The 26,943-nt window shown below is 37.4% G+C and overlaps 1 protein-coding gene across 9 annotated transcripts in view; it reads right to left on the bottom strand.

The window, feature by feature from the left end:
- Positions 1-3,057: 3,057 nt before the first annotated feature.
- The window catches only part of LOC111142844 (zinc finger CCHC-type containing 11), a 123,393-nt gene continuing 99,507 nt past the window's right edge, over positions 3,058-26,943 (bottom strand). For 2 of the 9 annotated variants that reach the window (XM_022496182.1, XM_022496174.1), the window contains 10 exons: positions 22,287-22,364; positions 21,967-22,144; positions 21,382-21,429; positions 21,212-21,294; positions 15,537-15,652; positions 14,396-14,619; positions 13,126-13,226; positions 9,712-10,159; positions 5,039-5,197; positions 3,058-3,567 (listed from right to left, as the gene is read on the bottom strand). In XM_022496182.1, coding sequence (XP_022351890.1) covers positions 3,479-3,567; positions 5,039-5,197; positions 9,712-10,159; positions 13,126-13,226; positions 14,396-14,619; positions 15,537-15,652; positions 21,212-21,294; positions 21,382-21,429; positions 21,967-22,144; positions 22,287-22,364 — 1,524 coding nt within the window. In that variant the 3' untranslated portion in view covers positions 3,058-3,478. Of the gene's footprint in view, positions 3,657-5,038; positions 5,198-9,711; positions 10,160-13,125; positions 13,227-14,395; positions 14,620-15,494; positions 15,653-21,211; positions 21,295-21,381; positions 21,430-21,966; positions 22,145-22,286; positions 22,365-26,943 lie in introns of those variants that run through there. The other 7 variants (XM_022496176.1, XM_022496179.1, XM_022496175.1 and 4 more) reach the window with 7 other exon arrangements.

Consider the following 26,943-nt stretch of genomic DNA (forward strand, 5'->3'; position numbering starts at 1 on the left):
TGATTTTTATACTTTGTTCTTTTACGTAATACTCCTTTTTTAAAAATAAACACATTTAAATTATCCTTTACCAGGGAAAAAAATGAATTGTTTGGACTTCAAAGCTACTTTATAAACTTACCAGTACATTTTATATATTGTTTGTTGGGACCGCAAAATGGTAACCATTTTCCTAGAGGGCAATTTAGCAATATATAGCAAGAACCTTAGAACTTTTATCCTTTTTACCTAATAATCCCACATATGAATATAAATATATAAATTCACCATACTAGAATAATATAGTTAAAAATAGCTTTATCCCATCATTTTACATATTATTTATACAGGAGAAAAAAAAGCAGAAATGTCCCACCTGTAGGGGACTAAACAAATAAATGATACATCATTAATATTCATACTTTTGAATAATCTTTAATGACAATGAAAATATTAATCTCTCCATGTCATTAAACATTATACAAAACAATATGATCTTAAGTGTAGTGTGTGTATGTGTACTCTACGTAAAATTGATAATTTGGGCACTTCAATTGCTCTACAATGAATTTGATTCACAATCAAAAACTCAAGTTTACAACTTCTATGAGAAGTTTGCAAACTTCTAAACTACTATTGTATAAACTATGAACTAAGAGTATTCTATTTTTCCACTTGGTACAGTTTTGCTATTTACTGGGCACTAGTAATTGCTGAAAGAGGGACAAATGAGATGCTGAAAGTAACTACATAGAACACTGTCATATAATTAAAACCTAGGTCACTGGGCTTTATTGCCCCAAAAGTACCTTTTGCCAGGTGGTCTGCCTTCCTATAGAAAATAACGCCGAGCTGGAGGCAGTATATTGTTGGGAGATTTTTTTCCCAATAAAAATTTCAAGTATATACAAAAGAACAGTAAAATAAACATCCTGTACACCTCATCATCTGTTCTCCAAGACTTGAAAAAAGATTAAATACATGAACACTTAACTTAAAAAAAAAAATCCTGAGTGCTCCAAGTCATACAGGCATTCCTTGTTCTACTGCACTTCACTTTATTGCACCATCACACATCATGAATTTTGGTTTTGTTGTTGTTGTTGTTTTTTTTCTAAATAAACTGAAGGTTTATGGCTATCCTGCATCGAGCAAGTATATAGGTACATTTTGTCTAATAGCGTTGGACAAATTTCTGTCTCTATTACCTTTTGGTAATTCTCACAGTATTTTAAACTTTTTTATTATTATATTTGTCATGGATCTGAGCCATGATTTGGGGTGTCAAAAATTATGCCCATGTAAGACAGCAAACTAAATAAATGTGTGTGTTCTGACTGCTCTACTGACAAGCCATTCCCCTGTTTCCCTCCTCTTGGACTTCCCTATTCCCTGAGACAAAATACTGAAATTAGGCTAATTTATAACCCTACAATGGCCCCAAGGGCTCAAGTGAAAGCAAAGTCAATCCATAGGCAAACTTCATTGTCTTATTTTAAGACATGGCCAGAGCCACTCAACCTTCAGCAACCACTACCCTGATCAGTCAGCACTCAACAACATCAAGATCCTCCACCACCAAAAAGATTACAACTCACTAAAGCTCAGCTGATGGTTAGCATTTTTTAGCAATAAAAGTACGTTTTAATTAAGATGTATATTTTCGGGGCACCTGGGTGGCTCAGTGGGTTAAGCCACTGCCTTCAGCTCGGGTCATGATCTCAGGGTCCCGGGATTGAGCCCCACATCAGGCTCTCTGCTCAGCGGGGAGACTGCTTCCCCCTCTCTCTCTGTCTGCCTCTCTGCCTACTTGTGATCTCTCTCTCTCTGTCAAATAAATAAATAAAATCTTAAAAAAAAAAAAAGATGCATATTTTCAACATAATGCTATTGAATACTTTATCAATTACAGTATAGTGTAAACATAACTTTTATATGTACTAGGAAAATCAAAAAAGGCATCTGTTCACTTTATTGAGATACTCACTTTATTGCAGTGACCTGGGACCTAACCTGCCAAGATTTCTAAGGTATGCCTGTATTTTAACATAAAAGTATACACTGGGGCAGCTATCTCATTAACAAAACAAATGAGTGAACTCCATCATTTAGTAGGATTCTGAAAGATACTGAAGTTTTAATATGAAAAACTAACAGTAAATACACCTAATCTTAACATTTAATAAATACCTTTTCAGGGCTGCAAATATGGCAGGAAAGCCCTCAACCTCCTGCAACAGATTTCAAGCATCTTCCAAGCTGGAAAATATGGCAAAAGCACAGGTAGTCTCCTATTTAAGTAACGTATATCTGAGAAAGCAGAACAAAGATAATACACTGTCCTTAAAATACATTTGTATTTACTTATTCTGCAGATTTCCAAATCTATACACCATCATTTAGTCCAAAATCCCAGACAAACATGTAACTGGGGGTTTTAGACAAAATGACCTCAACCTCAATGTACCAAAATACCACCAGAACACAAGTTTTAATTTCAATTATAATCAGTGATTATTGGTAAAAACCATCCTGGGAAGTGTGCATTCCAGGTAGTAACAGAATTCAAAATGGATAGCCTGGCACATACTAGTACCCCAGTAAGAAATATCTTCCCTCCACTCCAACTGCCAGTATCAGTCTCAGCGTTAAAAAACTCTCCTTCAAAAGATGTTTCAATTCCAACATATAAGTGTGCTACCTTGAATTTCACTTCATTGTTTTGCACCTCAGTTTTCTCAATTATAGAATGGAGATAGCATGTTTCTGTCAACTTCATTGGGTGCTGTGAAGATCCAGTAAAATAAAGGACAAATAAAAGATCCTTAGATCTCTAAAACTAAGTCTGTAATTTAGAATACTCTATTCATGGAGTGTAAAACAAATGTCCTAATTATTACATTGTATTTCCATATCTAACAACCATATGAATTAACCAAGTTTGACTCCTGTCAAAAAGATTTATTAACTTAAAATAGAATTACTTCAAATACAGACAAAAGCAACTTTCTGTTCAAGTTTGAATATTTTCAATAGACAAGAATGTAAAAGAAAAAAATTCTGAATCTTCACGTTGTAGTTTTATTTTTTTTTCTTTTTTACCTTTTAAAAAGTTTTTTGGCACTACAAGGTTCTGTAAAGGATAGAAGTGACAAATTTAAAACACATGAAAGTTTTTCCTAATTCTTAAGAACAATATATATAAAGTCTGAAGCAACCAAAGTATGAATACAGCTAATAGAAAATAAAGAATGTAATTTTTAAATTCTCTCTTTATACAATTCATCAAGATTAAACAAAACATAAAATTCCCTTAAAAATAGGGTAATAAAATAGATGAAATTTGTATCACTCAATTTGGTGATACTAGTAAAAACTATAGTTCATATTTATATACAAATAATACAGTCTTTAAAAACAGTCTTAGAATTTAAATAAGCTATCTAAACGTGTTAAAATTTTAAATCAGGACCTGATTTGTTTTGCTTTCCATTAAATGTCACTTTTTCTGCTGAATGTAACTGACATTGAGGTACGGATACCCTTGAGACAGCAGGATTGGCTGGTTGCTGTGCATCGGTAGACCAGCTGAAAGAAAATGGACTCGCATTACTCCGACACGTTTCCTCTTGGTGGGTGGGGACAACGCTCTCTACACCGACGGGTGGCACATCTGTCTGTTGGACACAACACAGACAGGAAACTGAAAGGCTTGTGCCTATTTATCTGACAACGCTTAGAATTTAACTTGTAACTAGTTCTCTTTTTTCTTCTACTTACACAGTAAAGAGGAGATAAAGCATGTCAAAAACATTTAGCAGGGGAAGGAGGAGGACAGAAGGGATGTGGCTATGTGAATGAGAAGAGAAATGAAGGGGAGGAAACAAAGGGAACAAATTCACCAGGGAAGAACTTCAGACATCCCCCACACAATCCCACTGAACCCTAAAAGGGTTTATAGGACCAAAAGTAACTTTCCTCAATCCTAGTTCTTTACTCGGAAGAATAAGCCCACCATACTCAATGTTCTGCCACTCTATAGTACAGGGATGCCCCAGAAGTACATGGGATAGTTTAGGAAGGCTTAAATGGAATCAAGCCTGAAACCCATACCAGGGGCTTCCCCTTAAAGTTATCATTTCATTCAGTCAACATTTCCTGCCTTTAATTTCTTGAACTTCTAGTTTAAGTGTAACTCTGACTCTAGTTTTTTAATTCCTAGATTAACTAAGAGCTGAGGGCCAGACTCACACATTCCGTATTAGAACTGAAATAGCTTTGAGGGAAGCAGACTAGATAAAATGCTACAAGTACTCCTTAGTTTGTAATACTCATTACTAAGATCAAAGCCATTATTGGTACCTAAGCACCAACAAAATACAATGAATTCTAATGTCATTCAACTCTTAGTTCAATAAAAGAAATTTGACTATGTCACTACTCAATTCAAAAACTTCTATTAGATCCCTACCATTTACTTAACCGAGTCCAAAAAAACCCGAGTTCTTCATAATATGGCTTCAGCCTATCTTCTCTAACCTCATCACATACATATCTTTCCCATTTACTTTATACTCTAGTCCTTTTATTTTCTCCTTTTCTCATTATGGCAGGCAGATATCATTGGCTTTGCCTATACTATTTCCTCAGCTAAGAACTCTCTTCACCTGTAATCTCTAAAAAATCTGTAGGGGAAAAAAAAAATCCTGTATCTCTTTCACAATCTAGTTCAAATGTCAAAATCTTGTGTGAATTGATCCTTGGTGTCCCTATCTCCTGTTATCTCTGCTAGGATAACATTAACTGATTCCCTCTACACGCCTATTCTTGTTTATTTTAGATGTCTGGCTCTCCTAATAAATGTGCATTAGGTGTACAGGTTTTACTTAATTCTTGTTTGAACAACAAGCATTAGCACAGTGTGACAAACAGTATGCTCTTTCAATAAATGTTTATCCAATGCTTAAAATATCACTCCTTTTTCCTGGCCTTCACATAGCTTCCGCTGTCCCAGAACAAACCCCACCCAGCCTATTAATGAATTTGTAAACAACGATACCTTGAGTATAGAACGGTTTGTTGGGCTGAAATCTGGCATTTCCCTGATGCATGAAGTTTTGATGCAAACCATAAGGCCACGAAGCTGGGACAAGAGGGAAATGGGGACGTGGTGCATGTTCCCAAGGAATTGGAGGATTTAGTCCTGGAAAGCCTGGCTCTGCATTTCAACAAGACAGGAAAGACATACTTTAAAACATCAGTTTGTTCATTTAAATATTCCTTCATTCCACAGAGATTTATTGAGAACCTACCACTGAACAAGAACAATGCTAAATACAGAGCATACCAGTTTTTTTTAAAGAATCAAACACTGTAAATATGCTCAAATTATTCATAAAGAGACATACAAGAAGACAACAGAATAATATGTGGTCACTGCTCTAACAGATGGGTGGAAGGTGTTATAAAGAAGGGGCTAACACATTTGGCTCAAGGATAGAGGTTTTCCTAAGATGATTAACTAAATTGAATTTTAAAGCACAAGGAACAAGTTAGGCAAAATGGGGCAAAGAGGGCACATTTTAGACAGAAGGAACAGCATATACAACAGCCAGGAAACAGGAAAGCAGAGCAAGTTTGGGAAGCCGCAAAACAATCAGTGATATAGAGAAAGGAGTAAAGGTAGGTAGTGATAAGAAAAAAGGCTAGACAGGTAAGGTAGAATTTACATTTCAAAGAACTATAGTACATCATTAAGGAACTTATATTTTATCCTAAAGACAATGCCAACTATCCTAGAAATAATTATATCATGGCCTGGAAGGTGATTCTATTAAAAGCTAAAGCACTTGGTGTAATGGTTGAGAACTTGGGCTTTGGAGCCAACGAGGCTGACACTCTAATCCCAGTTCCAAAAATTACTAAGTTTCAATTATGCACCTCAGGCTAGTGTGAGTATTAAATTAGATGACAAAAATTAATGTGGCTTATCCAAGTCCTGGTATATAAGTAGGAACTCAAAAAAGTATGAGTACTATTCTTTCTATGGCAAACTACCCCACAATCTACTTCCCTTTAAGATGTATCTGTAAGTACATCTTTCAAAGTACACCTTTTCAAAGCACTTACTGAATCCTTTGGACCATTTTTGGTGGCTTTTCTCATTCAGGATCATAATGTGGCAGGAAATAATCTAAAAGACACTGTCCTCACATTCATTAAACTTCCTAGCAGGAATGCAAATTAGGAGGTACAGAAAGGGAAGCGTACACAGCAAGAAAACTAAAACCCATACTAGCCACATTCTTAACAAGCTCAATCTTCTCAGGAGGTAACCAGAAAAACAAAGCAGCTGTTTCATTGAAAGTTCATAAAATCAAGTTACAACTAAGAGCTGAAGCTATACTACAGGGTGTATTTATTTCTTTAAATGAGACTGGGAATACATATTGAGGTCCAAATCAATTGAGAAATGATGTTTGACATAAAAGTGTACTTCTTAGAATATATCTAATCTCCCTTGGCCATTTTTCACAAATATTTTCATAATATAAACATGGAGGAGAAAAAGAACAGCTAACACAACTGGAGGGCAGAATCAACAAGAGTTAAGGGCATCCTGCAGAAAGTGAGCTAAATTTTAAAATTGGGCAGGGGGTGGTGAGTGAGTTAGCCAAGCTTTGGAGCAAAGCAAAAGGATGTGCAAATAGGCAAGAAAGATAAAAGGGAGAGGACTTTCCAGGCAGATGGAACAAATTAAGTAAACAATTAGGGATAAGAGACAGTATGGTATGTTCGTGGGATGTTCATTAGTTCATTAAGGCTGAAAGAGATCAACTAGTGGTGATACAGGAAGGAAAAAAGCTATAAAAACTGAGCCACTATACCAAAGGGCAAGACACTGGGTCTGTGTTCATGGGTATGTAACTCAGTAACGATCATGATACATGTCATGGCATATATACAATAAACTTCTGTTGAATGATAAAAGCAGAGATCACATTAGAATGGCCAAGTATGCCACATATCCTTTGACCCTGGAAGTCTAAATGAGTTCCCACATTCTGACATTTTCCCTCAGCAGAATACATTATCTGTATTGTCTCAGAAGAGTTTAGAGATACCTCCTCTATCATAGTGCTCTAAGCAACAACCTATTTTTGTTTAAAAAGTGCCAAAATTCTTTTGAGAATTAATAAAGGGAAAAGAGTCAAGCTTAGCCTACTTTTCCTATATAAACTACATTTTAGGATAATCAAGTAGTTAATAAGGAAAAGTTCTTTAAGAAAGAACTTTTCTGGGCGCCTGGGTGGCTCAGTGGGTTAAGCCTCTGCCTTTGGCTCCGGTCATGATCTCAGGGTCCTGGGATCGAGCCCCGCATCAGGCTCTCTGCTCAGCGGGGAGCCTGCTTCCTCCTCTCTCTCTCTGCCTGCCTCTCTGCCTGCTTATGATCTCTCTCTGTCAAATAAATAAATAAAATCTTTAAAAAAAAATAAAATAAAAAATAAATAAATAAAATAAAAAAAAAAAGAAAGAACTTTTCTGTTCACAAATAGTGCACAGAAAATCATTTTATAACCCTTAGTGAAATAATGGTTATCAGCAGTAATTATCAACTACAGCTATGACTATTATGTTAAAATTAACGAGGAACTTTATGATATCCAACTCATTGATCAATCTTAGGTCACCAAGAGAGTAACAGAAAGTAAGTTCTTTTTGAAATAAGGGAACAGGAAACATAGCACCAACCAGAAAGTAAAATTCTTACCAAAAAAATAACCTGAATCTAATCCAAACTCTGGACCTAACTAACTACCAATTTAGGAAATACGGGGACAGAGGTACATTTTAAACAATGCCACAAAAATAAAATTCAGCTGACATTAGAATGTAGGAAGTGTTATAGTTTCTTAATAAACAGTTTATATGGGAGAAAAATAATGAGGGGAAACTATTATAAATTAAAGAAGGCTTAAGAGATATAATAACCACCTGTAATGTATGGGGCTTTGTCTGATTAAAAAAAAAAAAACAACTTTAGAAAAATAGGTAAAAATGAACAAGAACTGGGTATTAAGAGGATACTGGATATGGTAACAGTTTTGTGTGTTTAAGAAATACAAACAAGTTTATACAGAAATTTGACCCAGTGCCTGAGATGCAATTAAATACTAAAGCCAAGATCTTTAAATGAGGAAAAGGAGTGGGTCACCTAAGTGGCTCAGCCGATTAAGTGTCCAGCTCTTGACTTCATCTCAGGTCATGATCTCGAGGTTGTGAGATTGAGACCCGTGTTAGATGCCATGCTCAGCAGGGAGTCTGCTTGAGATTTTCTACCTCTCCCTCTGCCTCTAACTCCCCTAAAATAAATAAATAAATCTTTAAAAAAAAAAAAAAGATAGTAAAGGAGTCAAGGACTAGCAAATACTGGTAACTGTTAAAAGCTGGGTAATGGGGGATAGGCTCATTATACTTTATTCTCTCTCCTGTATACATTTCAAATTTTCAATAATAGAGTCTTTAAAATAAAAATATTTTGGGGGCTCCTAGGTGTCGCAGTCAGTTAGGCGTCTGACTCAGGGTTTTTGGCTCAGGTTGTGATCTGAGAGTCATGAGATCGAGCCCCCAGTCAGGCTCTGTGCTCAGTGTGGAGTCTGCTTGAGATTCTCTCTCCCTTTCCCTCTGCCCCATCCACTTGTGCATGCTCTCTCCCTAAAATAAATAAATTAAGTCTTTTTAAAAATTATCAACTAAGGGGCGCCTGGGTGGCTCAGTGGGTTAAAGCCTCTGCCTTCAGCTCAGGTCATGATCCCAGAGTCCTGGGATCGAGCCCCGCATCGGGCTCTCTGCTCAGAGAGAGCCTGCTTCTTCCTCGCTCTCTGCCTGCTTCTCTGCTTACTTGTGATCTCTGTCAAATAAATAAATAAAATCTTTAAAAAAAAAAAAATTGTTAAAAAAAATTATCAACTAAAACTGGATATAAAACAAGACTTCTGGTTTATCAAATATTTCAATTATGCAAATATTTTTTAAATGACTGGATCATACGACACCTAAATATTACTTGGCAATTATGTTTACGAATTGAGAATATAGATTATTTTTTTATTATTCAAATGTCCAATAATGAAAATGTATTTCTATAAATCAGGAAAAAACTAGTATTTTTTAATGTTACAAAGTGCTACTAATATCATTTTAAAGAATTGTCCTTACTGGAAGATAGTAAAGAGGCTAGGGCAAAGAGCACAGGTTTTGAAGAAAGAAATTGGTTTAAATCTTGGATCTACTATGATTAATTATTAAAGCCTGATAGTTAAGTTACTTAACCCTGCAATATCCTCAACTATAAAATTAGCTTTAATAATACCCTACATCAAACTGGACTGTAGTGAAATTTAAAAATAAGTAACATTTATGTATATTACCTCATTTAATATTCACAATATCCCTGTGCATTAAATGCTATTAATATCCTTATTTTAATGATGAAACCAATGCACAAAGAGACTGAGCAACTGCCTAATGCCACATAATAAATGGCAGGGCTAGGATTCAAATCTAGACAGTGTGAATCCACAGCCCATACCCTTTATCTAATCCTATACTGCCCCTCATAAATATTGCCTGCCATTCTTTTCCTCACATTTATTTCGTCAAGTGCAACCAATCATACCAATCACCCAACCTTTCTACAGACAGATGCAAAAGAAGAAAAGGAAGGGTTACCCGAATTCCCCACTGTACCATTGTTCACCAGGGAATTTGGAGCCACAGTACGAGGCCAGTGTCCATCATGAGAGGAGTTAGGGATCGCCACGGGTCTGGCAGCAGGCTGTGCAAAGATGATGCTGGGATCGTTCAGGCCAATATTGCTGGGGGCACTGCCTGGTGCAGAGTGGATCACTGGACCATGGATAGGCCAGGATGGGGCAGGGATCTGGAGAGGGTGCATTGGCAACAATCCCATATTGTGCATGGGAGAATACTGAGCTGGTGGTGACTGGGGAAAGTTATACATAGGCATCTGGACCTGATGGGGGGGCTGGGCTCCCTGCTGAGGTGGGCCAAGCTTGGGTTGGGATCCTGGCTGGGATGGAGACTGAGTAATGGCAGCTGATTGGGAAGAATTCTGTGGAAACGGCTGGGGCTGAGGAGAATAAGATGGTGAATCAGACTGCAAAGAGAAAAAGATAACATTTTAAAATTAATTTAAAAACATGTTAGTGTTATAAAAGCAGAGATTATCTACACAAAATTAGATATTTTATTAGAACATTATAAATACAACTCTATTATGTGAGTAAGAGCCTCATTTTACATGAAAATAGAATTTTCTCCAAAATCCTCAAACCCTCTCTGACATATATATTACCCTATAAACCTTTTTACTGCCCAAAGAAGAAAGAGCCCAGACGTCATTTTCATCATGCAGAACTCACATTCCAACTGTAACTAGAAACTTGTATCTAAGTATCTCACAGGCACTTTGATTCAGCCCCTCAACAAGTTACTGTCAGTTATGTCTGGGCATTGTTCTAGGTATTAAAAATACAATACTAGCATGTATGCCCTCATGGAATTTAAAGTTTATGGGGGAAAGGAAAAAGAGCAGATGAAGAGATTACATGAGCAATTACAATGAAATACAATGATTACTATGATAAAGAATGCATGATGTATATTGTATAAGGAAATCCCAGAGCAGGAATATCTAAACATACTTCCGGAGGAGAAAAAAATAAGAAGAATGAAAGTGGAAATCAAGGAAAGCTTTCCAGAGAAGTGACCTTTAAGTTGAGATACAAGGGTAAATAGCAATCAGTCTAACAAAAGAGGGCAGGGATAGGGGAATAGGAGGAGTGTTTCATGCAGAGGGAACAACATGACTGAAGGAATATAGGTTCATGAACACCTGACCTATTTAAGTAATCAGATTCTGAAAGAAGTTTATTATTACTGAAGTATAAGGGCAGGGGAATGGCAGATTTGAGGTTGAAGAACCAAAGAGGTACAAGATAATGAAGGGTCCCATAGGCCTTGTAGTTAAGACTTTATCCTGAGTGCTCAGGGAAACCACTGAAGGGTTTCAAACCAGTCAGGAACATGATCAATCTGTATATTAGAAAAATTATTCTGGCTTAATGGGAATGAAATAGAGAATACTTGGGGTGGGATGGGGGAGACCAATAGAAGTGATTAAAAGGCTGGCCCTAAGATGATGGTAACCTAGGCTAGGGAAATACAATATAGGGACAGGGAAGCAAATAGCTGTGAGCTACTTTTTATAGGTAGAAATAACAGGAGTTGATGACTGACTGATGTGGGGATTGAGGGAAAGGAAACTAGGAAGCAGGATCATTCAATGAGATGGAGAACACAAGAGCCAAGAAGTGGCAAGTCTGGGAATTTAGAGAGAAGTATGTTACATTCTAGATATGTTGAGGTTAAAGTGCTTTGTGAGATATCAGAATATGTCCATTAGACAGACTCTGACCCATATCTCAAGTAAGAGGAAAGCGAGTGCTAAAGCAGAGGGTAAAAGTTTGAAGCAGCAAAGGAAAGTGGTTAGAACACAGGTTTTGAAGACAGGGCCTGAGGGTTCAAGTTCTAGTTCCAAGTATGTGCTGACCTCAGGCAAGAAACTTAAATCTCAGTTTCTTCACCTGTAATGTATAAATAATAAACAGAATCTATCTCATACATCTCTGTGTAGGTTAAGCAGTACATGTGGAAAATATAAACACCAAATTCAGGACAGTAGATACATTTTAGTAGCTAGGAAGGGATGGTAAGAAGGTTTTAAGATGGAAACAGCATCCAAAAGGAATGCACAGGGATTACTAACTATGGGTGATTTTTTAATAAAGGTAATAAATATTAAGAATTGTTAAAGCCTGGTGGTACTACATGGGTGCTTATTACTTTCTGTACTTTTTCAATATTTTATTACAAGAAACAGGAGAAATTATATATATGGCACACAGCAATCAACAATGTTAGCTAATATGATTGTTGTTATATAACATTTATGAAAATGTCAGGGCCATAGTAGGTATTCAAATATTACAGATGGGGTTAGTGGGCTTCTAAATGTTGTTCCAAGATTCTCCCTATACTGATCTACAAATCCTTTGAGAATTTTTTCTAAAAAAGATACCATACCAGATTTAGCATGTTTAATAGTTAACAGCTTTGAGGCTACCTAGACCTGAGTTTGAATCTTTTAATTTCTCTTTTTCTCAGCTTCCCAATTCGTAAAATTTGATCATACTAATACCTACCACTTCACATGCCACGCAAAGGATTAAGTGTGAAGCACCAAGCATAGTACCAGGTTTAAAGCAAGGAAAAGTGAATTGGGGGAAATAGGAGGGGGAGACAAACCATGAGGACTCTGAGAAACAAACCGAGGGTTTTGGAGGGGAGTGGGGTGGGAGGTTAGGTGAGCCTGGTGGTGGGTACTAAGGAGGGCACGTATTGCATGGAACACTGGGTGTGGTGCATAAACAATGAATCTTGGAACACTGAAAAAATAAAATTAAATTAAAAAAATAAAGTAAGGAAGCATTCAGTTAATATTGAATTAATTTAAGAAGTGTAAGGTGAATACAGATTTACACAACGGTTAAGAGCAACTCAGCAAAGTTAATATGAAACTTGTGAACTCCAATTTAATACTCTTTCACAAGATATATTTTATTAGGTATTCATATCAGCTATGAGAAGACACATAAAGACTTCAAGCAAGTCCAATGCCATGTATGTATTCCCCTAACATATTAAACCCCTAACACATCTCCATTTGGGGGTTTATTTTTATAAATGTTGCTGATATTCTGCTACTAGACAAGGCTTGAAACCTCAATTACCTTATTTTAACTAATGAACAAATATATTAGGTAGCTGTTCTCTTAGGCAGGCTCAATAAAGTTAAGTAGCTTGCCCAAAGATATAAACCCAGATCTGCATTACTCCAAAGATAATGCTCACATTCCATCTCATGTGCCTAGCAGAAACACCTCTACAAAAGCACTGTTATCTGGATGACTATTTGCCAGTCTAAAAGATCAACCCAGTAACCTATCAAAGATTGTACTATCTTCCCACCAAAACTAATCCATCTGCAGGCAGAGTACTTACACATTCTGAGGACTGTCTAGTCCTTATGGACTGATCACCCTGTTGCTGGGCTGAACCAGCCACCTGTTGGGCATTTACAAGGTTGCGGACCAGCTGGGCTGCTAAGAGAAGACATCAGAAAGAAAATCAACAGATAAAGAAAACAACAGAGAGATGACAATCAATAACTCCCTTCCTCTGTTAAAGAGTCTCAAATCCCTCTGAGATTTTATAAACTTGGACCTTTATAGTATTATTATGTTTATGAAGGACTTGTAACAACTAATTTTTTTAAAGCTATTTCTCAATCTTGTAAATCACTAAAAAAAATATACTGGTGGTAGAAACAAGAACAAAAAGACAAATACTCCTTTTCTAAAGGAGAAGATATACTTAAGAAAATATCTTCTGCAGGGGCGCCTGGGTGGATCAGTGGGTTAAAGCCTCTGCCTTCGGCTCAGGTCATGATCCCAGCGTCCTGGGATCAAGCCCCCCATCAGACTCTTTGCTCAGCAGGGAGCCTGCTTCCCCCTCTCTCTCTGCCTGCCTCTCTGCCTGCTTGTGATCTCTGCCTGTCAAATAAATAAATTTAAAAAAAAAAATCTTCAGCAACAAGAATATGAATAACTGGAAATCATCACTTCTAAAATACTCTTATTTTTTTCTTTCACTAAACTCTCATTTGGGTTTCAAATTCTTAAAATTACTTATGAATTATAACAGAAACAGATCTCCCTCTCGCATAAGAGCAAAGGGAAGAGATATAATTTCTCTTGTATATGTTCCCCCAAAAAAATTTAATTTCTATTATCTTTTGATAAAGAAAGTAACTCAAATCCAAAGAATACTTAAAGGGAGTTTACTGAATACAACACACTGCTAAGACCTTAATAGTGAACATATCTGAGTACTGTTCAAAATAAAGGACTGTCTAAATTTTCTCTCTTTAAGAAATTATAAGGTCCAGGGGCGCCTGGGTGGCTCAGTGGGTTAAAGCCTCTGCCTTCTGCTCAGGTCATGATCTCAGGGTCCTGGGATCGAGCCCCGCATCGGGCTCTCTGCTCAGCAGGAAGCCTGCTTCCTCCTCTCTCTCTCTGTCTGCCTCTCTGTCCACTTGTGATTTCTGTCTGTCAAATAAATAAATAAAATCTTTAAAAAAAAAAAAAAAAATTATAAGGTCCAAAATCATACTGCTAACTTTGGAAAAGACAGGAATCAAGAGTCCTTAGAATGATATCAACACAAATGACCTTATTTCTACCAAAAACTATTTTTAGCCTTTTCTATTTACCTGCCACACTGCTATTCCTCTGACGGGCCAGCTTGACCTCTGGACACTCCCTTCGTACATGTCCTGCATCTCCACATATAAAGCATCTGAGGTCTCTGGGGTCTCTAAACTCTCGAGTGTCGTGGAGGTCTCGGGGGTCAACAAGGTCTCGGGAATCTTTCTCCTCTTCATTCCCATCCTTCTCTTCTTCACTGTCTTTCTTCTTTAGTCTAAACAGTAAACTGCTGATACCAATAATGTGGGGCTAGGGACTTGTAAACTGAATGAATCACAGAACAAACTAAACTACACAAAAGTCTCACAATAAAGGGACTAACATGCTGATTATTTCATGCACCTTTTTTAAGGCAAGGGAACTCACATTTAGAGCACACCTACTCCTATGGCAGAAACTGGGTATCCCAGGAGTTTTGTAATACAATATCAAATTAGAAAAAAAACTTTACTACTGAATTTTAATCTTATAATTATCCTTAGAAATTGGTATTTATTATCTCCATTTTATAGAGGAGCAGCTGATGCTAGAGAAAGTGTCTTCTCTAAATTTAAGTCAGTATATAGCACTGACGGAACCCAGGAATTCATTCTGTTCGTAAAGTTTTAAGCTCTTTATATTTGGAAAGACTTAATAACTAAAGAAACGATTTTTCCTGGCTTATTGAAGAGTATATAAAACACAGGAAAGTCTATTTCACAAATATATTTTCAGGGGTATGAAGGATGTCTATTCTTCAAGGTATATATTATATAGGTATACCTCACAGTAAGTGTCTCAAAGATTCAGTTAATTATATTTTAATTACTGATTTGTAGGACTGTGAGGTACTCAGGAAGAACCCCATGACTTGATCATTTTTTTTCTTGGCTCGTGGTACAGTTCCCAATAGAGCAGGTGTCAATAAATGCTTCTTCAATTAAAACAAAACAAAAAACCTGAATGAAGTGAACAAATGAATGAGATAGCACTGTGTCACAAATAAATCTCACTCTATTAAAAAAATTCCACTCCAATAAACATTTTACCTAATGTCCAATTTAAAGCTCTGAACCTTCTTAATTAAACATGTATGAACACAGTTATAGCTACTATTGGCCTCACATTTATTTTCCCTGTAATGTTGATACATAATCATTTGCCAACCTTCTCCTTTTAGGGCAGTCTTTCATGTAGTGGCCTATTTTTCCACACACACGACAACATCGATCATTGGGAGCCAGTTCTCCATCTGTTAATACTCGGGAATCAAAGAAGTACTCCTAGGGAGAAAATAAAACTTTACTAGAAAAAAAAAAAAACCAAAACATTAGGAATTGTGGAATCCAAATGGAAAGAAGACCAAGATATAAAAGTGGTTTTAAAAAAAAAGGAAATAAATGGGGAGCCCGGCGGCTCAGTTGGTTAAGCATCTACCTTTGGCTCAGGTCATGATCCCAGAGTCCTAGGATCCAGCCCTGCTGAGGGCTCCCTGCTCAGCAGGGAGTCTGATTGTCCCACTCCCCTTCTGTCCTACTCATGCCCTCTCTCTCAAAAAAATAAATAAAATCTTAAAAAAAAAAAAAAAGGAAATATCAAAAAACTTCTCAATGTAACTAAAACCATAATATGAAAATAAGAATAAGGGCGCCTGGGTGGCTCAGTGGGTTAAAGCCTCTGCCTTCGGCTCAAGTCATGATCCCAGGATCCTGGGATCGAGCCCCACATCGGGCTCTCTGCTCAGCAGAGAGCCTGTTCCCCACCCTCTCTCTCTGCCTACTCTCTGCCTACTCGTGATCTCTGTCAAATAAATAAATAAAACCTTAAAAAAAAAGAAAGAAAATAAGATTAAGAATTATCTTAATCTTATCAGGGTGCCTGGGTGGCTCAGTCAGTTAAGAGTCTGGGAGCCCCGGGGCGCCTGGGTGGCTCAGTGGGTTAAAGCCTCTGCCTTCGGCTCAGGTCATGATCCCAGGGTCCTGGGATCGAGCCCCGCATCGGGCTCTCTGCTCAGCGGGGAGCCTGCTTCCTCCTCTCTCTCTGCCTGTCTCTCTACCTACTTGTGATCTCTATCTGTTAAATGAATAAATAAAAAAATCTTAAAAAAAAAAAAAAAAAAGAGTCTGGGAGCCCCGAATCTGGCTCCCTGCTGAATCAGGCTCCCTGCTGATGGATACCCTGCTTCTATCCCTTTGCTGCTCCCCCTTGCTTGTGTGTGCACCCTCTCTCTCATAAATTTTTAAAATCTTTTTTTTTTTTAAAGACTTTATTTATTTGACAGAGAGAGAGATCACAAGTAGGCAGAGCAGTAGGCAGAGAGAGAAGGGGAAGCAGGCTCCCCGCTGAGCAGAGAGCCCAATGCGGAGGCTCAATCCCAGGACCCTGAGATCATGACCTGAGCCGAAGGCAGAGGCTCAACCCAATGAGCCACCCAGGCACCCCAAATTTTTAAAATCTTTAAAAAAAAAAAATTCTCATCACTGGCGGCCCTGGGTGGCTCAGATGGTTGAGCATTCAGCTCTTGATTTCAGCTCAGATCACGCTCTCAGGAGTCATGGGATCCAGACTCCAGTTGAGCTCTGTGCTTGGCAGGCAGTCTCCTTCTCTCCTTTTCTCTCTCCCTCTCCCTCTACTCTTTCCCCTACTCTCTCTCTCTAATAAAGAAAAAAAATTCATCATCATCAATACCACAGTTGCTAACAGTGCTAACCACGTTACAGCCACATTATTTCTGCACTTATCTGTGGCATCTTTGCATAATAACTCAACAGATACTATTTTCATCCTCATTTATAGATGAGCAAACAGAGGCTCAGAAAGCGAGTCATTTGCCCATAGTAAAATCTGCCCATTACATGATAGGTAAGCAGGATTTTTTTTTTTAAGATTTTATTTATTTATTTGACAGAGAGAGATCACAAGTAGGCAGAGAGGCAGGCAGAGAGAGAGGAGGAAGCAGGCTCCCTGCAGAGCAGAGAGCCCGATGCGGGGCTCGATCCCAGGACGCTGGGATCATGACCCGAGCTGAAGGCAGCGGCCTTAACCCACTGAGCCACCCAGGCACCCCAGGTAAGCAGGATTTAATGCTAAGTTGGTCTGACTACAAATCTCATGCTTTCTGCCTTACCAGGCTATTTCTAGAAAAGAATTATTCTCTTTACAAAAGACTTCTCTAGGGGCACCTGGATGGCTCAGTAGTTAAGCCTCTGCCTTCAGCTCAGGTCATGATCTCAGGGTCCTGGGATCGAGCTCCGAGTCGGGCTCTCTGCTCAGCCGGGAGCCTGCTTCCCCCCGCCCCTGCCTGCCTCTCTAACTACTTGTGATCTCTGTAAAATAAATAAATAAAATCTTAAAAAAAAAAACAAAAGACTTCTCTACCGATAAAGCAATCTTCTGGTTTATTTAAAATATGATTGGATTTGTATATAACTTTTCAAGAACATATAACATTAATAACATAAAGCAGGTTCAGCTAATGAGTAGATAGAGAACCAATACACAGTAAATCATTTTCCCAAGTTTTAAAAGTACCAGGATTATTTTTCCTTTATCCTACCACCTGGAGTATTCTTCTAAGCTTTAGCTCAGTTTTGTTTTGCACTATCACAAAGACTAGTTTGTCCTAACAGTATCCACACCTCTGTAAGGCAAGAGAACATATCCACTTAGCACTCTTCAAATCTAAAGTCAAAGATAAAAGTGTAAGAGACACACCTACTAGGATGGCTATCATAAAAAGAGAAAAGGATGTAGATGAAATGGAACCCACATATATTGCTGTGGGAAGGTAAATAATACAGATGCTTTAAAAAAAGTTTGGCAGAACCTCAGAAAGTTAAACATAAATTTGCCAAAATGAACCAACAATTCTACTGTTAGGTATATACCCAAAAGAAATGAAAACTAACATCCACACAAAAATTTGTGCAGAAATATTCACAGCAGCATTACTCATAAGAATGAAAAAGAAGAAACAGCTCATATGTCCAACAAAGATGATGAATGGATAAATAAAATATGATATATTCCATTTAATGGAATACTGCTCAACCATAAAAAGGAATGGGTGGCTCAGTTAAGTGTCTGTGTTCGGCTCAGGTCATGACCCCAGAGTCCTGGGATTGAGCCCCATATTGGGCTCTCTGCTCAGTGAGGGGTCTGCATCTCCCTCTGCCTGCTACTCCCCCTGCTTGTGCTGGCTCGCTAACAAATAAATAAATAAAATCTAAAACAAAACAAAACAAAACAAAACCATGTAGGAATTCAATAAATATGTGTTGAAAGAATATATTTTACTATGGAAAATATAAGTATGAAGTCTTGAAAGGATATTTTCTACAATATCAGTTATAACACTGATACAATAAAAACAATCTAAATGTCCATCAAAGGAGAACAGTTAACTTAGTATATAAACAAGCCACAGAATACTATTTGACTTTTATTTTTTTATTTTTTTTTTTTTAAGATTTTATTTATTTATTCGACAGACAGAAATCACAAGTAGGCAAAGAGGCAGGCAGAGAGAGAGAGGAGGAAGCAGGCTCCCTGCCGAGCAGAGAGCCCGATGCGGGGCTCGATCCCAGGACTCTGGGATCATGACCTGAGCCGAAGACAGAGGCTTTAACCCACTGAGCCACCCAGGCGCCCCCTATTTGACTTTTAAAACAGAAAAAAGTGTGTCCAAAAAATGGTTAGCAGACTCACAGGCCCCTTCAGATAGGCCTCAAACTGATGTTTGGCTCTTACACCAAATGATACTCAAGACCAAAGACTGACATCTACTCGGACTACTTATACTGAGTTATTAAGAGTTACTAAAATTCTGGAGTGCCTGGGTGGCTCAGTCGTTAAAAGCCTCTGCCTTCGGGACGCCTGGGTGGCTCAGTTGGTTAAGCAGCTGCCTTCGGCTCAGGTCATGATCCCAGCGTCCTGGGATCGAGTCCCACATCGGGCTCCTTGCTCGGCAGGGAGCCTGCTTCTTCCCCTGCCTCTGCCTGCCACTCTGTCTGCCTGTGCTTGCTCTCTCTCTCTCTCTCTGACAAATAAATAAACAAAATCTTTAAAAAAAAAAAAAAAAAATGCCTCTGCCTTCAGGGGCACCTGGGTGGCTCAGTTGGGTTAAGCCTCTGCCTTCGGCTCACGTCATGATCTCAGGGTCCTGGGATCGAGCCCTGCATCCATCAGGTTCTCTGCTCAGCAGGGAGCCTGCTTCCCCAGCCACTCTCTCTGCCTGCCTCTTTGCTTACTTGTGATCTCTCTTTCTGTCAAATAAATAAATAAAGTCTTTAAAAAAGCCTCTGCCTTCAGCTCAGGTCATGATCCCAGACTCCTGGGATCGAGCCCTGCATCAGGCTCCCTGCTCAGCGGGGAACCTGCTTCTCCCTCTCCCACTCCCCCTCCTTGTGTTCCCTCTCTGTCAAATAAATAAATAAATAAAAATTGTTTTAGAAGTTACTAAAATTTTGTATTCATAGACTAAAATTAACACATTTTCAGTTTACTAAGAATTCTAATAGTCTACCAAAAATTCTCACAATACAAAACTGCTAGGTTCCTATAGAACATATGCATATATACACACTAATAGCTGGAATTCCCACAATTTTCAGGTAAAATGCTTTATCAGTGCATCATCAAATTTGTTTTGATTTGACTGTACTCTCTTCATTTATTGTTTTTCTAATTAGTATGTTAGTAAAATCATTGTTGGATTTTCCTTTTGTTTGACATTTTGTTCTTACACAACTTGTCATTTCAAATTTTACTATTATTTTCTTTCTCTCCATTATAGTTATTACCACCCCCTCCCAAGAGGCAGGGCAATAAAAAAAATGTCAAGAATCAGTGCTGCAAGGGAAAAAAGCTATAGATATTTCTGCTTTTCTTACCCTACATCCCAAAGAAAGAGTGCATAAACTGTACTGAACAAAATCAAAGGTATTTGTTATGCAATAGTAGAGACACAGTTTCTCTCTTGAGATTGCTTCTCTTTGAAGTTTCTTTCTGTATAAAACTTAGACCTCCTCCCATTAGAAAGCAAGCAAAAAACAGAGTGAGACCAAGAGCAATAGGAAATACTATGCCACCCAGTTCAGGCAAAAAGAATCCTCTCAGTTCCATGCCATCAAATTCAGTTACCAGGGCTACACCAAAATTAGAGAAGTCTCAGCAAGTAAGAAAGTATTTCTTTGGTGTTGTCCTCTCTGTTTATATTTTCATCAAAATTTCCAGAGATGGAAGAAGGGCAGTGGGCAGCACCTCAAATTACAAATTTAAGGATACTGACTCTTGACTATCTGCCTTCATTCATTCAACAAATGCTTATTTAGTACATTCAATGTACCATTTTTTTTTTTAAGATTTTATTTATTTATTTGACAGAGATCACAAGTAGGCAGAGAGACGGCAGAGAGAGAGGAAGGGAAGCAGGCTCCCTGCCGAGCAGAGAGCCCGATGCGGGGCTCGATCCCAGGACCCTGGGATCATGACCTAGGCTGAAGGCAGAGGCTTTAACCCACTGAGCCACCCAGGAACCCCTCAATGTACCATCTTAATAGCTACTGGAGATATGATGGTGAAGAGACATAATAGACCCTTGTCCTCAGGGAGCTGTAATCTAATAGCAGAAGAAAGAATTAAACAAGTAGATATACAAAATTTAGCAAATAGATAACTCATTATGAACTATGATAAGTACAATAAAAAAAATACAGGGAGTGTATAATCATCTCTTTTCCCTATTTCTAACACCAACTTGGAAATAGGATAAAGCTTACTGTACCACAAAAAAGGCAGCTCTATAAGAAAAAAGATTCAGAATCCAAATTATGTAAACTTACAGCTTCTCTGCCAATGAGTGGATAAAAGGGGGTACCAAAAAGCTTCCTTCCATTGATAAATGCCTTCATGATAAAATTGGTCACTATTGAAAAAAGAAGAAAGAATAAAGATGCAGACCTTAATGTGTAAAAAGCTTTAAAAACAGGGGATTTCTAAATTTAAAACTTACTTTTTCTAGAAACTCCAGCACCAAGGTTATGATTCAAGTCAAAAGGATCTAGAAAAGAAATATTTATTTTTTAATTAAGAATTCTGTTCACTGTAACATAAAATATACATACGAGCCATACCAAGAGAGTAATACTTTATAACTCAGACCATTCAAGTCACCAAATTATTCTTTTAAAGTTATAGATTTTAAAAAGATAGAAATTGGGATGGGGGAATAATAAAAGGACAGAAACATAAAAATCAAGAGGAAGAATCTGGGGCGCCTGGGTGGCTCAGTGGGTTAAGCCGCTGCCTTCGGCTCAGGTCATGATCTCAGAGTCCTGGGATCGAGCCCCGCATCGGGCTCTCTGCTCTCTAGGGGAGCCTGCTTCCTCTTCTCTCTCTGCCTGCCTCTCTGCCTGCTTGTGATCTCTCTGTCAAAAAAAAAAATAAAAAAAAATTTAAAAAAAAAAAAAAAAAAAAAAAGAGGAAGAATCTTCCAAATTCTAATGTGTTTTCAGTTTTCCCTTCTATCTCCTGGCCAAATGAAACTCCAGCTTTCTGTTTCATTTTGTTCCTCAGTTAATGTCAGCTAAATGATTACCTTCAATTGCAATGCATTTGGATGTCCACTGCTTCTCAAAAGTTGTCAACAGCTTTTTCTGCCGAATGCTAATTACATATTCCTTGAAATCAAACTCTTCGGTATAGAAGCGAAGCAGTCCCAACCAAAGCTCTCCTAATGTTTCTGTGTTCTTTCCAAGTGAAGGTAAACGCTTTTTCTATAGGTAAGAAAAAAGAGGGAGAAAGGTGTCTATAGTTATGTAAAATATGGATTCCAAATATAAGTAAAATTATTAAATTATGCAAATCCCAACATATATCAGTGAGCATTCTATAACATAAAGACTATGAAAAAATTACCAGTTCTTCTGTTTTATCAAAGAAAAATGCATTCCATCCATCAACCATTCTCTGTGGAATCTGTTTTCCATCAAAGATCTGTAAAAATAATTTTATTATTAGATTTCAAGTCCTCTAATCCACACGCCTAAGTATCCTCATATCATTTTAGAATGTACCTATAAGAGATATTGAGATATTTCTTTCCAGAAGGAACATGCCAGGATGGTATAATTTGATGCCACGTTATTAATAAGTGATATGTATCTGGAAAATCAAAGCTAGGAAAGGATACCTTAAGAGCTTGAGACTCTCCAAATGACACATTTGATGTTATCTATTTGGCCTGTCAAAACACATCCAGCCCAAGACTAATGAAGTAAAATGAAAAAAAACAAAAAAACAAAAAAACCCACATTTTATTTTTTATTTTTATTTATTTTGTTTTAAGATTTTCTTTACTTATTTATTTGAGAGAGAATTAAGAGTGAGAGAGAGAGAACATGAGAGGGGAGAGGGTAAGAGGGAGAAGGAGACTCCCCGCTGAGCAGGTGGCCGGATGCAGGACTCAATCCCAGGACTCCATGAATATGACCTGAGCCAAAGGCAGTTGCTTAGTCAACTGAGCCACTGAGGTGCCCCGAAGACCACATTTTTATCAAAGGATCATAGATGTAGAAATACATAATATCTACTGATTTGTACACCAAAAGGAAGCCAATGGAACTGCTTGTTTTGGGGAAAGGCTCCAGTACTTTTAATCAGTTATCTCTATCAGATGATGCTGAAAGGCCCTGGGTATTGATTTCTTTAAAGAGAAAATCAGACAGCTTTTCCTAACATCTTGATAAAAACTATAAAATCTTCATGATTATGAATAATAATCCACTGTCGTGAGGAAAGGGAGGGGGAATAATGCTCCTTTATTAGAAGAAAAGTATCTCTTTAAGATGAGTTCTTTAAAAAGTAAAAAGCTACAATAGGTTCACAGTCAGCAGACCTGCCTGGTAGTGATTCTAAAGACCATCACCCTCCTAAACCCTTCACTGTTATCCCAATGAAAATGAGAGATTATAGAGTAATTAGGTCAGTTGTTTTCAAATTTCATTTTTCTTTCCTTTCCTAAATGGAACCTTTCTGGAAGCTTAAAGGATCCTAAATCCTTTCCTAAAATGGAACCTTTCTGGAAGCTTAAAGTAGATAAAAGCAAAGGTGCTTCAACAGAATCCTAAGTGGAGAAAATATACCCAATTTTTTCCTTATCTCACTTCTCACACATACTCTAATGAGCCCCTAGAGCTTACTAGAAAATACTTTCAAACCATCAGATAAGGTGGTCTACATCACCCCTTCCATTTTAGATGGCACAGTGATTTAGAAAATTAACATGTCTGGCCCCTCTAATTTCACTCTCAGGTTTAAGTTCCTTATACAGCCATGCTCTGGAAGCATGTTTACAAAAAGATGAAGTTTCCAGAAACTTAAGCTAAGAAGTTGTTGTTTTTTTTTTTTTTAAAGAGCGAGTGAGCGAGCGAGCGAGCGAGCGAGCATGTGAGCGCCCACAAAGGAGGAGGGGCAAAAGGACAGAGGGAAAGAGACTCTCAAGCCGACTCCCACTGAGCATGGAACCCAACTCACTGCTCTATCTCACAACCCTAAGATCATGACCTGAGCCCAAATCAAGAGTTAGACACTTAACTGACTGACCCACCCAGATGCCCCAGTTGCTTTTATATTTATATGTAACATAAATACAGTTACCACTTATCTACCATAAATTCTGACACTTCATAAAACAAACAAGGGAGAGGGTGGCAATTAGATATTGATACCTACAACAAATCTGCCCTGAAAAAAGAAATGAAGGTATTAAAGAAACCAAAGTGTAATATTTTACCATTATAGAATATTTTACCCTTATTGATGCTATTATAAGTATTACATGGGAATAATATAAGCTACACTGTTAGACCTTGATTCTTTTTAATATAATTCTTATTTTGACTAAAATCTATGATCCAAACCCAACTATGTTGGCTGGTAACACAGTGAAGGGGACCCTGTAGGCCTTGAAAGGTATTTAAACACTGATTTGCCTATTTTTTTTAATGAGCTCTCATATTTCACTTTCTAACTTTCCACTGTTTCAGCCCTTAGAAGGATTACTGCTATTCCCCTTTCTCTTACACACACACAATTTCTCTTTCCATTTCTCTCTCTCTCCACACCAATCATGCCGTACTCGAGTTTTGAGTTCTACTCAGTCCTCCCTAAAACCTCAAGAACAATCATATTTGTACAAGGAGTGACCCTGTATGTTTACCGTATTTACTTTCATATTTAACTGTAATACTTTAGTATCTGCTGCTATATTTAAACTGCAATACTTAAATTTTTTAGTTGTAAAATACACAAAACAAAAATGATTATGATGGTAAATTTTACAAGTGTTCAATTCAGTGACATTAAGTACACTCATGTTGTTGAGCACCATCATCACCATCCATTCACAGAATTCTTTTCATCTTGCAAAAACGAAACTGAACTATTAAACAATAATTCCCCATCCCCCCCTCTCCTAGCCCCCCAAAACCACCATTCCACTTTCCATTTCTATGAGTTTGACTACCCTATATAAGTGAAATCATACAATATTTAGTCTTTAGTGACTGGTTTACTTCACTTATCACTTAGCATACTGCTCTCAAGATTCATCCATTCAGTTGTAATTTTTAAGCTAATATAAGCTAAGAAAACTTAGACGTTCATAATATCAAGTGTGATTACCACTGCTTAATCCTCTTTTAGTATTTTTACATGAAAATTTATTTTCACTTATGATTTTCTAGAATACAGCAAAATCATTCTGCTTAGGAAAGCTCCTTTTGACCTAAAGAACTCTATTATTAACCATGAAAAATACACTTAGCATAGTCTTACTTATACCCAGTCACTTCAAGTCTAGGTTCAGTTATAAATGGAGTCAAAGATCAACAGCTTCATTAAACATATCCTTACCCTTAAAAGTTGATCGATGTCAATGACCAATACTTAAATGATGCCAGAGTAATGGACAATGGGGTCCCATATGACAAGCAAAAAAGGCCAGAAGCAAAAATCCATATATCATCAGTTCATATGTATCACAAAGCCCCCCACAATCAGAGCTCATTATGATGGAAAACATTCCATGGACTGTCTCTCATTTCATCAAGCACTGTTAAGCAGATAATGGAAGAGTTCTTGAAGTTGGCTACCGCAGTCCTGCCTACATTTTTCCAATAATAATATTAATACAGCTGCTAATGACAGTAGTAGTAATAATGATGATGATGATAAAGCAAGCATCATTTATGAACACCTACTTTAGCACCTACTATAATTCAAGGGCATTTGATTTCTCTGTTCCTTAGATCACTAGTGAAATAATACTATTATTACATTATTATTGATGAAACTCAGCCTAGTGGCAGTCAGGCATCTTAGTGAAGGCCACAATGTCAGAATTAGGATTCAGACCAGGTAAGCTCTAGCTCTAAAATCATGCCCGCTCTTTGCATTATACAGTACTGCCTGAATGGCTCCTCATTCATGGATAATATAATCACCCACAGAAAAACCACCCCGAAAACAGAATTTGTGTGCTACTTTAGTTAATTATAGTTTTCTGTCAAAGTCATAACAAATCATAGTAAATGGCTGCTATGATATTCCTGTGTAATAATGCGTTTAAGACACCCAAATTTAAAGCCTTAACAACAGTTAGACTAAGACAGAGAATGACCTTGGCCTTGCCAGGCCTCATTAATTCATTTTAAATTTTAAATATCCTACTATACACAACCTTGTTAAAAACAACATCACTCAACACAGATTTAGCAACTTAAAATTTTCTGCCAGGAAAGGATATTTGAAATTTTTGTTTCTTCTCCACTGTTAATTTAAAATGGGAAATAAATGCTGCTATAAGTACATGGCATTCATTAGAACTTTTTAAAAACTTACTAAGGCCATCTAATATCTACCATATGGCTTGCTTATTTTGTGATTTTCTTCTCTGCTGTGACCACTGGTTTGTGTAAAGTCAGAATATATGATTTGTCAAACAATTCTGATGTGTCTCTCTTACCTCAAAATAATCACCTTTCTAAGAACTTAGAACTGGATTCTCCCTAATACTTGCAAATACACTTTGTGCCAAGGATGAGGAGGAACAGATGGGATGATTAAGAACTCCTTTAAACCTATTTCACACAGTATAAATTGGCTACAAAAAGGGAATCCATGAGTCACCGAATCTGAATGAATAGGAGTATAATGTTTCTTCTGATGTACATTCTTATGCTTAATGCAATAAACATGACCTTACAGAGATGAGGAAGAATTTCCTTGGGTTTTCTCTCAACCAAAAATTCACAAAGTTAACCAAAGTATACACAAGAATATACCAAAGTTCCTTGTCAGGCAGGAGCAGGGAGAATACTATGGAGAGAAGAAACTTTATATTTGCATCTGAAAGACTATAATGCATGAGTTCATGGATGGCTATAAGACTTTCATAATCATTTGCAGCATTCTAAGACTATGAAATACAAACAAGCTACAAAAGATACTTATTAGTTTTGTTTATCTAAAACTTTCAGTAGTCTATATTCTCCCATAATGAAATTTTCAAAAA

The sequence above is a fragment of the Enhydra lutris genome, unplaced genomic scaffold (genome assembly GCF_002288905.1).
Source record: "Enhydra lutris kenyoni isolate GAN:26980312 unplaced genomic scaffold, ASM228890v2 scaffoldscaffold9, whole genome shotgun sequence".
In the NCBI taxonomy this organism is placed as follows: Eukaryota; Metazoa; Chordata; class Mammalia; order Carnivora; family Mustelidae; genus Enhydra; species Enhydra lutris.